This window comes from Ceratina calcarata, unplaced genomic scaffold (assembly GCF_001652005.2).
Source record: "Ceratina calcarata isolate Rehan_Ccalc_2016 unplaced genomic scaffold, ASM165200v1 scaffold153, whole genome shotgun sequence".
Classification (NCBI taxonomy): Eukaryota; Metazoa; Arthropoda; class Insecta; order Hymenoptera; family Apidae; genus Ceratina; species Ceratina calcarata.
In genome coordinates this window covers 17,720-29,864 of record NW_017136528.1, presented here as the reverse complement: position 1 = coordinate 29,864, position 12,145 = coordinate 17,720, and the positions used below count along the sequence as shown (strand labels likewise).

At 42.8% G+C, this 12,145-nt stretch overlaps 2 protein-coding genes across 3 annotated transcripts in view; one reads left to right on the top strand and one right to left on the bottom strand.

Annotated features, from left to right (window-relative positions):
- Window positions 1-7,775, top strand: part of mwh (multiple wing hairs) — a 48,714-nt gene extending 40,939 nt beyond the window's left edge. For both annotated transcript variants that reach the window (XM_026819506.1, XM_018036681.2), the window contains exons 4-6: window positions 3,325-3,616; window positions 4,579-4,797; window positions 4,917-7,775. In XM_026819506.1, coding sequence (XP_026675307.1) covers window positions 3,325-3,616; window positions 4,579-4,797; window positions 4,917-7,256 — 2,851 coding nt within the window. In that variant the 3' untranslated portion in view covers window positions 7,257-7,775. The remainder of the gene's footprint in view (window positions 1-3,324; window positions 3,617-4,578; window positions 4,798-4,916) is intronic.
- Window positions 7,776-7,855: 80 nt separating this feature from the next.
- Window positions 7,856-12,145, bottom strand: part of LOC108632245 (sodium-independent sulfate anion transporter) — a 7,855-nt gene continuing 3,565 nt past the window's right edge. The window contains exons 2-9 of the mRNA XM_018036682.2: window positions 10,281-10,499; window positions 10,007-10,202; window positions 9,717-9,937; window positions 9,079-9,643; window positions 8,783-9,009; window positions 8,536-8,709; window positions 8,306-8,468; window positions 7,856-8,220 (exon numbers count right to left, since the gene is read on the bottom strand). Coding sequence (XP_017892171.1) covers window positions 8,069-8,220; window positions 8,306-8,468; window positions 8,536-8,709; window positions 8,783-9,009; window positions 9,079-9,643; window positions 9,717-9,937; window positions 10,007-10,202; window positions 10,281-10,490 — 1,908 coding nt within the window. The 5' untranslated portion in view covers window positions 10,491-10,499 and the 3' untranslated portion in view covers window positions 7,856-8,068. The remainder of the gene's footprint in view (window positions 8,221-8,305; window positions 8,469-8,535; window positions 8,710-8,782; window positions 9,010-9,078; window positions 9,644-9,716; window positions 9,938-10,006; window positions 10,203-10,280; window positions 10,500-12,145) is intronic.

Sequence of the window (12,145 nt, the reverse complement as noted above, 5' to 3'; positions counted from 1 at the left end):
ATAAAATTTTTAATTATATATAAATCTATATGTAATTTTTAAGTAGTGAGGCATTCTTAGGGTGGCACAATTTATTCGTGCATCGCGATCTCACGAATTAGTTTCACTTACATAAGACTCTATCTTCCATCAATGATTGTTTCCGAAGCAACAATCGTAACGTCGTTCGAGGCTTCCTCTTTTCTCCGAAAGGGTACAATAAAAACGAACGGATTACGCAATGCTGAGTACCAAAAATATCGCACGAAAGAGAAACGTCCGGCGAACCGGGGCCTTTCGTTTTCTTCTCGTTCCGGCATCGTCCATCGCGTTCAATTTTAGGGTGTGCCCACCACGACCGGGCAGTGAGGGACACTTGATATTCATACCGCGTCCGCCGAGGGCATTCTTACGTGCCCGCCGCACTCTGCATAATGCCGGGTGTAATATAATGCAACCGTCGCGTCGCATCGAAGCCTCGGTCGTACGACTTCTCCGAGGAAGCGTGCTTTCGATAGCGGGAGTCGTTCGCCTTGGAACAAATTCCCTTCTTCGCGCGTCCGCTTTATCTCCTTTCCGTCGTACTCGAATATATTACGCGGGTCTCGAATCGCGGAGGCGGGGATTGTTAAACGCCGTCGGAATACCGAAACGATGCCCACGCGGTTCTTCGTCTAGTTTTATCGCCGGTAACGTATAAATAAATACGGCGGCCCGTCAGGCGTAGAGCGAATGTTTCTTGGGGTGGTCTGCGGTCACCGTCTCGCTTGCTGCGTATCCTTTACCGTCACTCTCATTCGCGCACGGGCTTTCATTTTCTCCAGTCCAAATGGAGGCCCCCGTCGATCATTTTTAAGACGAGACCAACAAAGGCGATCCACGGTGTTCACGCCGCGAATCGTAATACACCGCGCTGCGGTGTACGCGCGAGTATCGCGGCGCGCATAATACCACACGTACGACCAGTAACGTAATGCACCTATTGTTGTTGTCAGAACTCTCTCCTTCTCTGTCGCCTTGATTACCCCGCGGTAAACAGGCGACGAGTGCAGAAAACAGTACAGAAAAAACGTTTTAATGCTAATTTGCATGCGTTCAACTGGTGCTGCGCCGTTCGTGGGACCACCGCACTGGGCGAGTTACGTCTTTCCTTGGATAGAATGATTCTTCGAAACCGTTGCGAATAATTTATGACTGGACACCTGGAAACATTTGGGACGCGAAATTTCGAGTCTGGGATTCCTGCGAGAGAGAGTTCGTTTCATTATCATACTAATTGAAGAAAATGTGTTTGGATGTGCTTGGCGAGGATATAATATGTAGGCTGAGAGTCTTATTAGGAAATTTATGTTTTGTCAGGAAATATGAGGGTCAATGTCGCTGAATTTTTAGTTTCTCTCGCATAATAATTGTGAGGTAATATGCAGTGTTCACTTAAATAGGATGAAAATTTATACATGTACATATGAGGTCCCAGAAAAATAGACAATCTTTCATGAAGATAGGCAATTGATGACGAGACTGACAGTTGTCGTTCTCGTTCTCAACCTTAGCAGTTGTCGACAACACTCGAAGAGAGGCAGATGTATTCATTTATAATAAAGTCTAATTGCGTGTTAAGGAGTTGCTCGTTTATCGCTTGAAATCAACTTTATTCTGCATCTTCTTTGCATTTAAGATCCCAAATATTATACATATGTTTATTTCACAGAAAGAAATTGTGGCGAAAATTCTTGCTTACTAATTATTTACAATATGAATTATTAATAAAAAATACGTTGTTATTATAAATACTGGAGGCTTCCAGTATCTACATTAATAGCACGATTAATTAATGCTTTGTAATAGATTAGAAAATAAATGTTGATAACAATTCTACATTTAATAATTTTATATATGTATTTATGTGATTTTATTTGTTACGTACACTTTACTACGAAGAACACCATTTGACTTTCGGGGTTCCTTTTTAAAGAACAGTATTTTGTAACATTAGCGAATCCCTTCGAGACGGGATTACGTAACGTCGGAGACGTATAGAAAGTGACAAAAGACTGAGTGGCAAGAAAATTCTCACGGATCGGTGGAGAGAAAGACCTCGGCGTACGGAGCCGACGGTGTGCGTCACGCCGGTGTACACGTGTCCCAGGTGTATAATTAAGGGAACTAACGTGACACGATCAGAGATAGCTCTCGTCCATTAAGGGTATCCCATTCCTGTTGACTCGAAAGAGGCAACGCAGCCCGTAGCGTCGAAACAAACTCTCTCCCCGTGGACCTGTCACCGTTTGACAGTCGTAATATCTGTTTCTCCGTCCTTGCACCTGTCTAGCTTAAGGCCATCGCACGCACGTCGAACGATGCCCGTGTGGTTGTAACCAGGAATCCGTACGGGGCCTTTTTATACTCTTCCTCTCGGCTGAACGATCGATAGCTAGTAAAATTATATCTTAACGAGAACTCCGGGCGAACGGCGATCGAGTAATCAAGCATGCCAGCGTCTATCGACGAGGTTTTAAATTCGAGGCGTTCAGTCGGTTTCGCATTTAAATCAGTATCAAAATTCACACATCTTCTTGAACAGGTTTTCGTTAATGGAAGACCGAATTCTGACAGTAATAGGAATGGATCCAGTGTAAATTTATTGAAGATGTTCTGATTTATAAAGGCTGGGAGTCTAACTTACGCTTAATGATAATGTTCCCGTGGTTTGAAAGGCGTGTAATTTAATTGAGCCACGTTTTCTTACCTCTCCTCCCTCCCCTTCTCAATGTATATATTTCATTAATAGTTATCGGTTTCTTGCTGCCATCACTCTTCCAACGATTCCGTTGACAAGCTCAAAGGAACTCGCTCGCCATCGCGGAGCTACAAAACCGGATTGAGTTTTTCCGTCGATCGCGGGGTCCCATAATTATGTAATTATACTTTTTTTTTTCCTAACCCTGTCGGAGGTTCAATGCTTGTTACGCGTGTGCCCCGTTTCCTTCGGTGGCTAGTACGCGCGCGTCCGTACCGTTACCGGTGCTTCCGGACCGGGCAAAAATTCGGGAATGCAGTCGCCCCGGCCTCGTACGTGTACCGATCTCTGGTATTTCCATTAAAATGTCTCGCTAATGATTCAGGCTTCATTAACCATCGGCAAAGACGCCGGGACTTCGAACAATGTTGGCGTGAAAAAATTCAGAGGCCGATAGTACGAGAAAAGAATTGTGAATGGCATGCAGAGTAACATGTTTACGGTGAACGTCGAGCCCCGGTTGGATAATAACAGTGATAAGATTGCGTCACCGGGAGGAGGAATTCTTCCTCGTTTTAAATAGTAACGTGAAACTCGTTTTCCAGTTTCGTTCAGGAATTCTCGTCACCGCCGGCCGATGGGATCACCTTGCTGCTGGAGACGCTGCGCGGCGTTCAGCTGGCCCAAAGCTCGCCACCTTCTTCCGGTCATACTGGTCCGAGGGTCGGCACGAGGAGGGCCGCGTTGGACGAGCTCGGATGCGTCGAGTGCCTCGCCGCTTGCACCGAACGATGCACCGACGCGCCGAGGCTCCTGGTGCAGGCGCAGCCCGGCCTCCTCGCCCTGGCAGTCTGCCTGACCAGTAGCTTGAACCGGTCTCGAGTCCTCGCTCTTCAGGTAACAATCGTCACTTCCGTTACCGCGAATGGGCACTGTTAATGAAAGAAACGTTCAGCTGGAATCGCGCTTCACTGAAATTATAATTCCTCCACTATCTTCATGGTAACATTAACGACGCTGACTATACGTTATCTCTACTTGAGTTAATCTCGAGAAATTATTTATATTTTCAGTCTCGTTAATGTTCAGTTTCATGTATTTATCACGCAATTACGTAGTTCTATAAATAGACGGTTAGATCACGGCCTGTCTTTCGTAGTTTAATCTAAATTATGTTGGATAATTATGTCGATCACGGTCTCTCAGGATGCGTTTTATTTAAACGATGCGTGAAATAACAAGTGGGTCAGGTTTCTGGTAATTGGCAAAGTGCTTACGGGTTGACCCATTGAGATAGTCGTAAACGTAACCGCGGTTCCAGCAAACGCGGTCCAGTTGACGGGCCCCGTTATTTCAAGGGACCAAGCGGGCAACCAGTTTTTATCGTCTATCCAAACGTTATTCGGCCGACATTTGCAAACTCAGGCATACGCGCGGTTCTGTAAATTTTTTTCTTTGCACGCTGCTTCTATGTACACCGAGGGAGCGCACCTTGGCAAGCATCGCGGTTACGATCAGATGTTGACTAACCGAACTGGCTAATTAATCCACGGCACGTGATCACACAGAGAGGCAGAACGTTGAAAGAATATAATGAGAATGAGGAGATCGGTATCTCAGCCGACGCGACGTGAAACTGTCGGCGAGATTTACTTAGTTACCTACTACGAAAATCTGCAATTCTTACTTCGGCCGTAACGATTAATTACCGAGTAACTTTGACTCAATCTTGGCTGAGCCTTATTATGAAGGATGAATATGTTGAACTAAATAGCTTTTTGATACATTCGGATTTTTACCTGCGAACTTGAAAGTAGATCATTGTCCGTGAGATTTAATTAATTTATCGATCCTTCTAGTTACTCACTAAGGTTTGCCAAATACCGGGTGGACACGCGGCGGTTTCGGAGGCCGTTTCGACGCTCAGGTTGAAATATGGCGAAGGTGGAAGATTCCGGTTCCTGGCCGGTGCGCTTCTCGCTCCCAGAGCAGCGATTGCACTGAGAGTCGCAGGAGTCACTTTCCTGAACGCTTTTCTGAAATCTGCACCACGGACGCAAACCAGATTATATATTCAAGTGAGTAGTTGCAATTACGAGATAAAACTCTTGATCTTAATTGCTGTTCATGTTTAGTTCCTCTAAAATAGAAATTATTCTTTGATGATTAAAGTCGGATGTTTGTTTTTGATCGTTAGGCCGAAGCCTGCGAAGCTGGACTAGAGCCGCAGGTCCTTCAAGAATGGCTGAAAGAATTGGATGGCAGGGAGGAGGACGCGTTGCACGATCTTCTACATAAGGAGGTTCAGAAATGGGCCCACAACTGCGTCGACGTGGACGCCCTGCAGCGAAGAGTCGTACGTGCCGAGGAAACCTGCAGGATCCTCGGCAAAAAGGTATCGGCCCTGCAGTCGCAGCTTCAGCAGCTGCAATTGGAAAAGCTGAACAATTACAACCTCGAGGACCGTGAGAAGATGACGGTGCTCGGCACGAAGCAATCGCCGAAGGTTTCCTCGAACGCCGAGGACGAGGGCATCAGCTCCTCTGAGAGGTCGAGCAGCCCAGAGAACACGAAGCATCAGTCGCGGACGAGTCACCAAAAGATGAACGCGTCGCCGGACAACGACCAGGAGACGACGATCGACGACGTGATCGAGGAGCTGCGGATCATCGTAAAGGACGCGGAGGAGGAGATCGGCGACAAGAACCGGACCGAACAAAATCGAATCGATCAGAATTTCTATAACGAAGACTCGTCGAAAACGCAATTGCACAGGTCGAGCTCGAAGATGTCATTGAACAACGGGGACATTTATGTGTACGACAAGGTGATGAAGAGAGATAACAAGATGCCAAAGTCGAACGCTGGTTCGAACGCGTCGCAGAGCATGATCAAAGGAGAACAAGTGACGTACTTTGGGAACGATCGCGATTACAGCACAGATTCTAGCGGTGGCAGAAGGACGAATATGGAATCGCGAAGACTCTCGAAGTCGTCGGTGGACGGTAGCGTGAAGATTGTTGTGAAGGGCCCTGACATTGAAGAGGCGATCGTACCGACTATTCTACACCCCCAACCGCCTAGACGATCACCACCGTGTCTATCCGCTATTATGGCAGTGAGACGCGGTGACTTCGTCGATCACGAAGACGTGTCCAACTCCCACGACGAGGACATCGAAGAGGAAACGTTAGGCGACGGTAGCGATTCCCTCCTTAGTGCTTCTCGTTTGAAATACAACGGGAAGAGTCAGGCTTACGAGGAGCCAGTCAGGAGCGATATCGATCACTTCCAGAAGCATTGTCCGAGAAAAGAAACCGAAAGCGGTGTTAGTGATAAACTAAAAAAGAGCTACGACGATCTCCGATACTTCAGTGAAAGTGAAATAAAGAACAGGAAGACGATCAGGAATTACGAATCGTCTTACAGTAAGACTAAGACGGAGTTGAAATCCAGCAGGCAGGATGGATTTTCCCAGAGGCACAAGTACAGGAGTGAGGTGGAAAAGAGGAAGCAGCTGCGTAGATCGGCGAGTCACGATTACCTGGAATCGAGCGCGTCCAGTCCGCGTTCGAAAAGGTCGAACCGGAGCAGAGTGGAGAATCAGATCAGGAAATTCGAAAGTTTGAACTCGTTCGACGACCATCGGAGCCTCCAGAGCTGCGGGAGACACGAGAGCTCCGAGAATCTGAGCAAACGAGAACATTTGTTCACGGATGAGAATTCGAGGAGCAAGATGCGTAGGTCCGAGTCGTTTCACCACGTTTCGCACGTTTCGAGAAAAGATCAGTGCCCTTCGACACAAGGGGGGAGCGACAGCGGCCTGTTTTACGTGACAGACTTCAACCTCGAGCCTCTGGTAACGCGAAGGCCGAGATCCATCGACGCACCGAAGTCTCCGAGTTTGCTGACTAAATCTTTGGACCGAATCGACGAGGGCTTGGACTCTATGGTCGACATCGTGATCACGCAAGAAAAGAATCAGTGGAACTCGAGCAAGTACCACGTGAAGACGAAGAAGGACGAGAGGACGCTTGCCAGATCGAAATCGAATAGATTAGACGATACCAAAAGCTGCTGCGAACCCGGATCGAAGTCCAGGAAGGAGCAATCGAGGAGCAAACATTTGAAGAGCGATGAATTTTATTCTTCGCACGTAAACAACAAACAGTTAAGGAGCGATGAATTGTACGAGGAACAGAGAAATCGCGAGTGGAACGAATTGAATTCTGCCAGGAGGAATAACGAGTTCAATTTAGATCGCACTCCGACGATACTGACGAAGAACGGTGTGAGGCATAATTCGTTTTGCCATAATGATAATATGGGTAACAGGTTCGCGAGTAAGTCGATGGACTCGGGAATATTCGCTGGCCGGACGTACGACACGTTCGGGCTTGGAAAGACTCGGTTCAACGCCGGGAAGTATTCAGGGAAGCAGCAGATGAAGGAAAATCCGATTGGACGAAGGAACACGACTTCTTCCGCGGTTGGAAATCGGGGTAAAGTCACTGATGTTGTTTCAGGACTTTATTAAAGTATATATATGTTCAATTCACTGGATATTGTATCATACATCGGAACATATTCTTGTACAAATTTTTCAAGTATTCAATAATTAATCAGTTTGCAGATAGTTCATATCTTTTCTTATGCATTCGAATACAAGCTAATATATGTATAAATTGAAGCGGGATATCATTTGAATAGTTATCGCAGTCACGTTACTTCGGTGCAATATTAACAAGTATTATTGGTCAATTCGCGGAATTATTTATTTTGTAATTAGTACGGTCGTTAATTCTGGTAAACACATATGTTTTTAGTATGAAGATAATGATTTTGGTGATGGACCAATTACACTGTGCAATATACTTGTTTTCTTTGCGAGGACTTATCTGTCTAACTACGCTAAAAAAACGACTGTAATTTGTGAACACTTAAACGTACACAAAGTGTATATAAAAATATTATCTTAATTACGCGATAAGAGTAATGTCTAATTACAAGGAAAGTTAAGACCAAGATAAATAATAACACAAGTAGCTATTAAAAATATATTAATTATTTATTTCTCACTGGTATACAAGACAATTGTAAGAAAAGGGGGGAAAAAAAGAAATATATTTTTCCAAGTTGTATACAAAAATTCATAGTATATTTACATTATTAACTCGTGTCGCACGATTAATTGTGGATTTCATATTCTTCCATGTATTTGAATAATACTGAATAACGTATATACACTGATCTGTGTGCCACTATTTTAATGACGTGCGAAGTCAACGGATGACGGATGTAAAGATATTACGAGAGACGGTTAAATGAATCGGGAATCGTATTTATTAACTAACTAGCCGTAGCGTGTAACAACGTGGTTGTAACTTCATTAAGTTCTTGGCACGAGCGACTGTTCCGATGAATGATTTCTGGTATACTCAGCATCAAAGGTTCGTGCGACTTGTCACGCGTTGTTTCCAAAAGTTGTTGCGACGTTTTATCTAAAAAAAGAGAGAAAAATAGATTATAAAATATAATCGAATATTGAATATCTTAATTCGACGCGGTTAAGTGCATTCCCGTCACCTTGACACGTCGATAACAAGTACGATAATTCGTCTTGAGTGGAGATGTACCGAAATTCCTCTTCGCATGCTCCTTTAAGCACGGCAACGACGTCCGAGCGAGGATTGTAAAAATACAGACCTTGTTTCCGATTGTTAAATTCATGTATTAGTGTCGCTATGCCCTGTAACAACGAATTATTCACATAGATAACGTTCGTTATTTCGCTATCTGATTTAGAATATTCTTACCTTAGCAGCGGTAAAATCGGCTCCTATAATATATCTGCAATCAATTACGACTGGTATCTGACTAGAACCTTGTTTTATGCCAGCGTTGCCGACCGATTTCTTGATAAAGTCAATGGCAGGGAAATACAAACTATTTCCCGGCGTCACTAACAGGTAATCAACCCCGGAGCTAGTCTAAAATATACACAATTCGTATCTTCGGACAGTAACTAAAGACTTTACTCTTCTATTACCGTTGATCACTCACCGTGCATTTGTCGATGTGTATCGTAGGGCGCGCGGAGGGGTACAATAAGAATATGAGATTCGTCCCTACACCTAGTAAAATTCCGTATTCAACACCGATAATCAGGCAGAATATAAACGTAACAAGCATCGGAATCAAATCCTTTTTATTCGTTTTCCATATGAGCTTGACGACTTGATATTCAATCATGTATATCACCGCGCAGATAATAACTGCAGATAACGAAGCTAAAAAAAGAACGACGTTCATGTAACATGTTAACATGCGTACAAATGGAACGAATAAACGACGGATACCTTTCGGTATGAAGTAAAAATATGGAGTGAGCAGGCTGAGCGCTAGCAATATGAATATTCCGGTATAGAGACCACCCATTGGCGTTTTTACACCGCTGGCGTGATTCACTGCGGATCTACTAAACGATCCGGTGACCGGCATCGCGCTTGCAAAAGAGCCCAGCACGTTACAAATTCCTAACGTAATTAGTTCTTGCGTGGCATCCACTTTGCCACCGTTCGCGAATGCCTTGGCAATTGCCACATTCCCAAGGACACCGATTATAGGCACCAAAGCTATCGAGGCGCCCAATTCTGAACACATCTCGATGAAGTTCAACGTCTGATTCTTCATTTGTGTGGAGAAAGGCGGCAGACCGAAAGGCGGAAGACCAGATCTTACAGGACCAGTGAGTATAAAACTAGAGCCATGTTCCGGTGAGCTAAGCTTGTACGCAATGGCGGAGCAGACGATCACGATCAGGGCGTTCCTCGCCGTTGATATTAACCATATCATCTTCATCAGTACCCTCTGATATTTGTTTGCTTTCTCGTTATTCGAACATAATTTGATATCCTTCATTTTCTGGAAAATAAACGATAATCGTGTTTATTTTTATAATTAGTTAAACTGAATATTAACAGACTATCGCTTTTACCCTGAATAATAGTAAAATAATGATACAGGAAAAACTCATCGCAGTATCAAAAGGATTGGTTTTGTGAATATTCTGTAAAACTTTTATTAGAGTATCTAAAAATCCTTTGGAAGAAATTTGCAGTCCTAGAAGTCCCTTCAGTTGAGAAACGACGATTATAACAGACGTTGCCGAAGTAAAACCGACGGTAACTGGTATGGAAATGAAGTCTATAAGTACTCCTATGTAAAAAAAGCGATCAGTTTAGAAAATGGTTTAAATGATATTATAATTAAAATAGTATTTCATACCTAGCCGTAGGAAAGCCATTAATAGTTGCAAGCAACCGCAAAGAAAGGCTAGCAGTATCGCGAAATCGGCATTCCTACCCTGTACGTATTCATGAGTCATCAATGCCATGAGTGCAGTGGGCCCAATGGTGATATCTTTGCATGAACCGAATACTATGTACACCATTGCCCCCATGAATGCAGAATACAAGCCATACTATAACGACATGCAGAAATACTCGATTATTATTAATCGCGAGTCTTATTTCGGAAATATATTCGGAATTATATTCACCTGAGGTTCCAGGCCAGCCAAAGTAGCGTAAGCGAGTCCTTGCGGCATCACGGTAAGTCCGACGGTGACGCCGGCGATCGCATCGTTCAGAAACTTTTCGGTATTATAATTCGGCAACCACCCAACGATGGGTATTCGTTTTTTGATGAACTTATTTATCTGCCCACTCTTCGGGTGCCATTTCTTCTTCTCCATCGCGTCAAAGGCCATCGCAAGTTACTGAATACCAAACAGAACGATCAAAAATGTACGATTACTAAAGAAGTTGATCGTTATTATTCTGAACTTCAATTATCTTTCGAAGTCGTGAAATGTTTGCTCGTTTAAATGAAAGGAATAGCTTTCACCGTGAAGTAATCTGTCAAGTGAATTACTGTAATTTAAAATCTAAATTATTCACCGTATTTTTATATCACGTGGTGAACTGTGAGAAAATCCTTCGCCGTCGATCTCGTCGCTTTTATAAGTGTAAAGTACCCCCTCACCTCGCGGCGAACAATTTTAGCGACAAGCCCAATTACATGTTGAACGAAGTACCCGTAGAATAAAATTAATCAACTGTTGTTTAGATATACGAGCACGTTTCACGGTATGCCGCGGAACTGAAAGAAACCGACGGCTTCGCGCTCCTTTATATACCGAGTACGTACAGTGAACAGAAACGTATCTCACGGTTCGCGAAAGAAAAATTAGTGCTAGCCTTCATACTTTTTTATACGAATCGGCAACAGTCTGTACTTATTCATACTAATTGTTCAACGAATGCAAAGCGAACATATGGAGATAATCTAAATTCGTTGCGATAAAATAAAGACTTCGAAAGCGCAAACAGAATTATCGGTAGCCGATGCAAAAAATGCATGTTTCACATAAAAATAATTTCGAATATTATAAAGATATTATCGTAAGTTCGTAAGTAAAATAATTTTTTTTTCTGAGAACATAATTTTTTAATATTGTGTGAAATAAAAATGGGAATATCGAAGACCTCGTGTAACAAGTACGCACGGACGGCTTAATAAATACACCGATCCAATAATTAGACATCTGTGTAAATATAACACGATTTCAATTTCATCGGCGCTTAAGGTTGCACCTGGCAAAGGCTGTTTTTCTTGCTGCTTCACGTATCATTGAGCTCTTCGAATATTATTATTGCAATGCAATATCATTCGCGGCTGAATATTATTTTAGGGAATTAATTGTTTAAAAGGAATTTAATAATCTTTTTTACAGAAATTGTTAAAAAATTATAACAGTGATTATATATAATTATAAAGTTGAACAGTTTTTAACTGTAGTTAACGGAAAGGGGAAGAGTGTCCCGGATATAAAATTTCCGCTTCGGTTGTATCTTAGTTTCTGAGATATTAATATGTATAAATTATACTCTTACAATTACTATTGTGTAGATTGTAGAAAGATACGATCTGCTCATTCAATACTGTGCATCACAACAGACATTGCTAACTTAATAGTCTTCGTTGCAGAATAGATAATCTCCAAAGACAACCTCAGCAGATTGTTTCATTTTACAATCTATTAAAGGAGTATCTATCGTTGCAACTTGCCACAGGATTATGTTTCACTCACGGACAAAAGAGTCCTTCAGACCAGGGAAGTATCTTAAAGATATTTCAAAATTTCTATTAATATCTCAAAATCTAGTCAAACGCAAAAAAGTTTATATTCCTTCTGATAAGTAAATTATATCAAACTAATTTTTAAAATAGGATTACAAATTGTGGACGAATTGTCTTTAGATACTGGATATTCAATTAGTGGTGGGAAATATTTTATTAAGGGACGATTTTAGAAATCAAAACTCAAGAATAAAAGAAATTGAGGTGCTATTTTTTAAATAT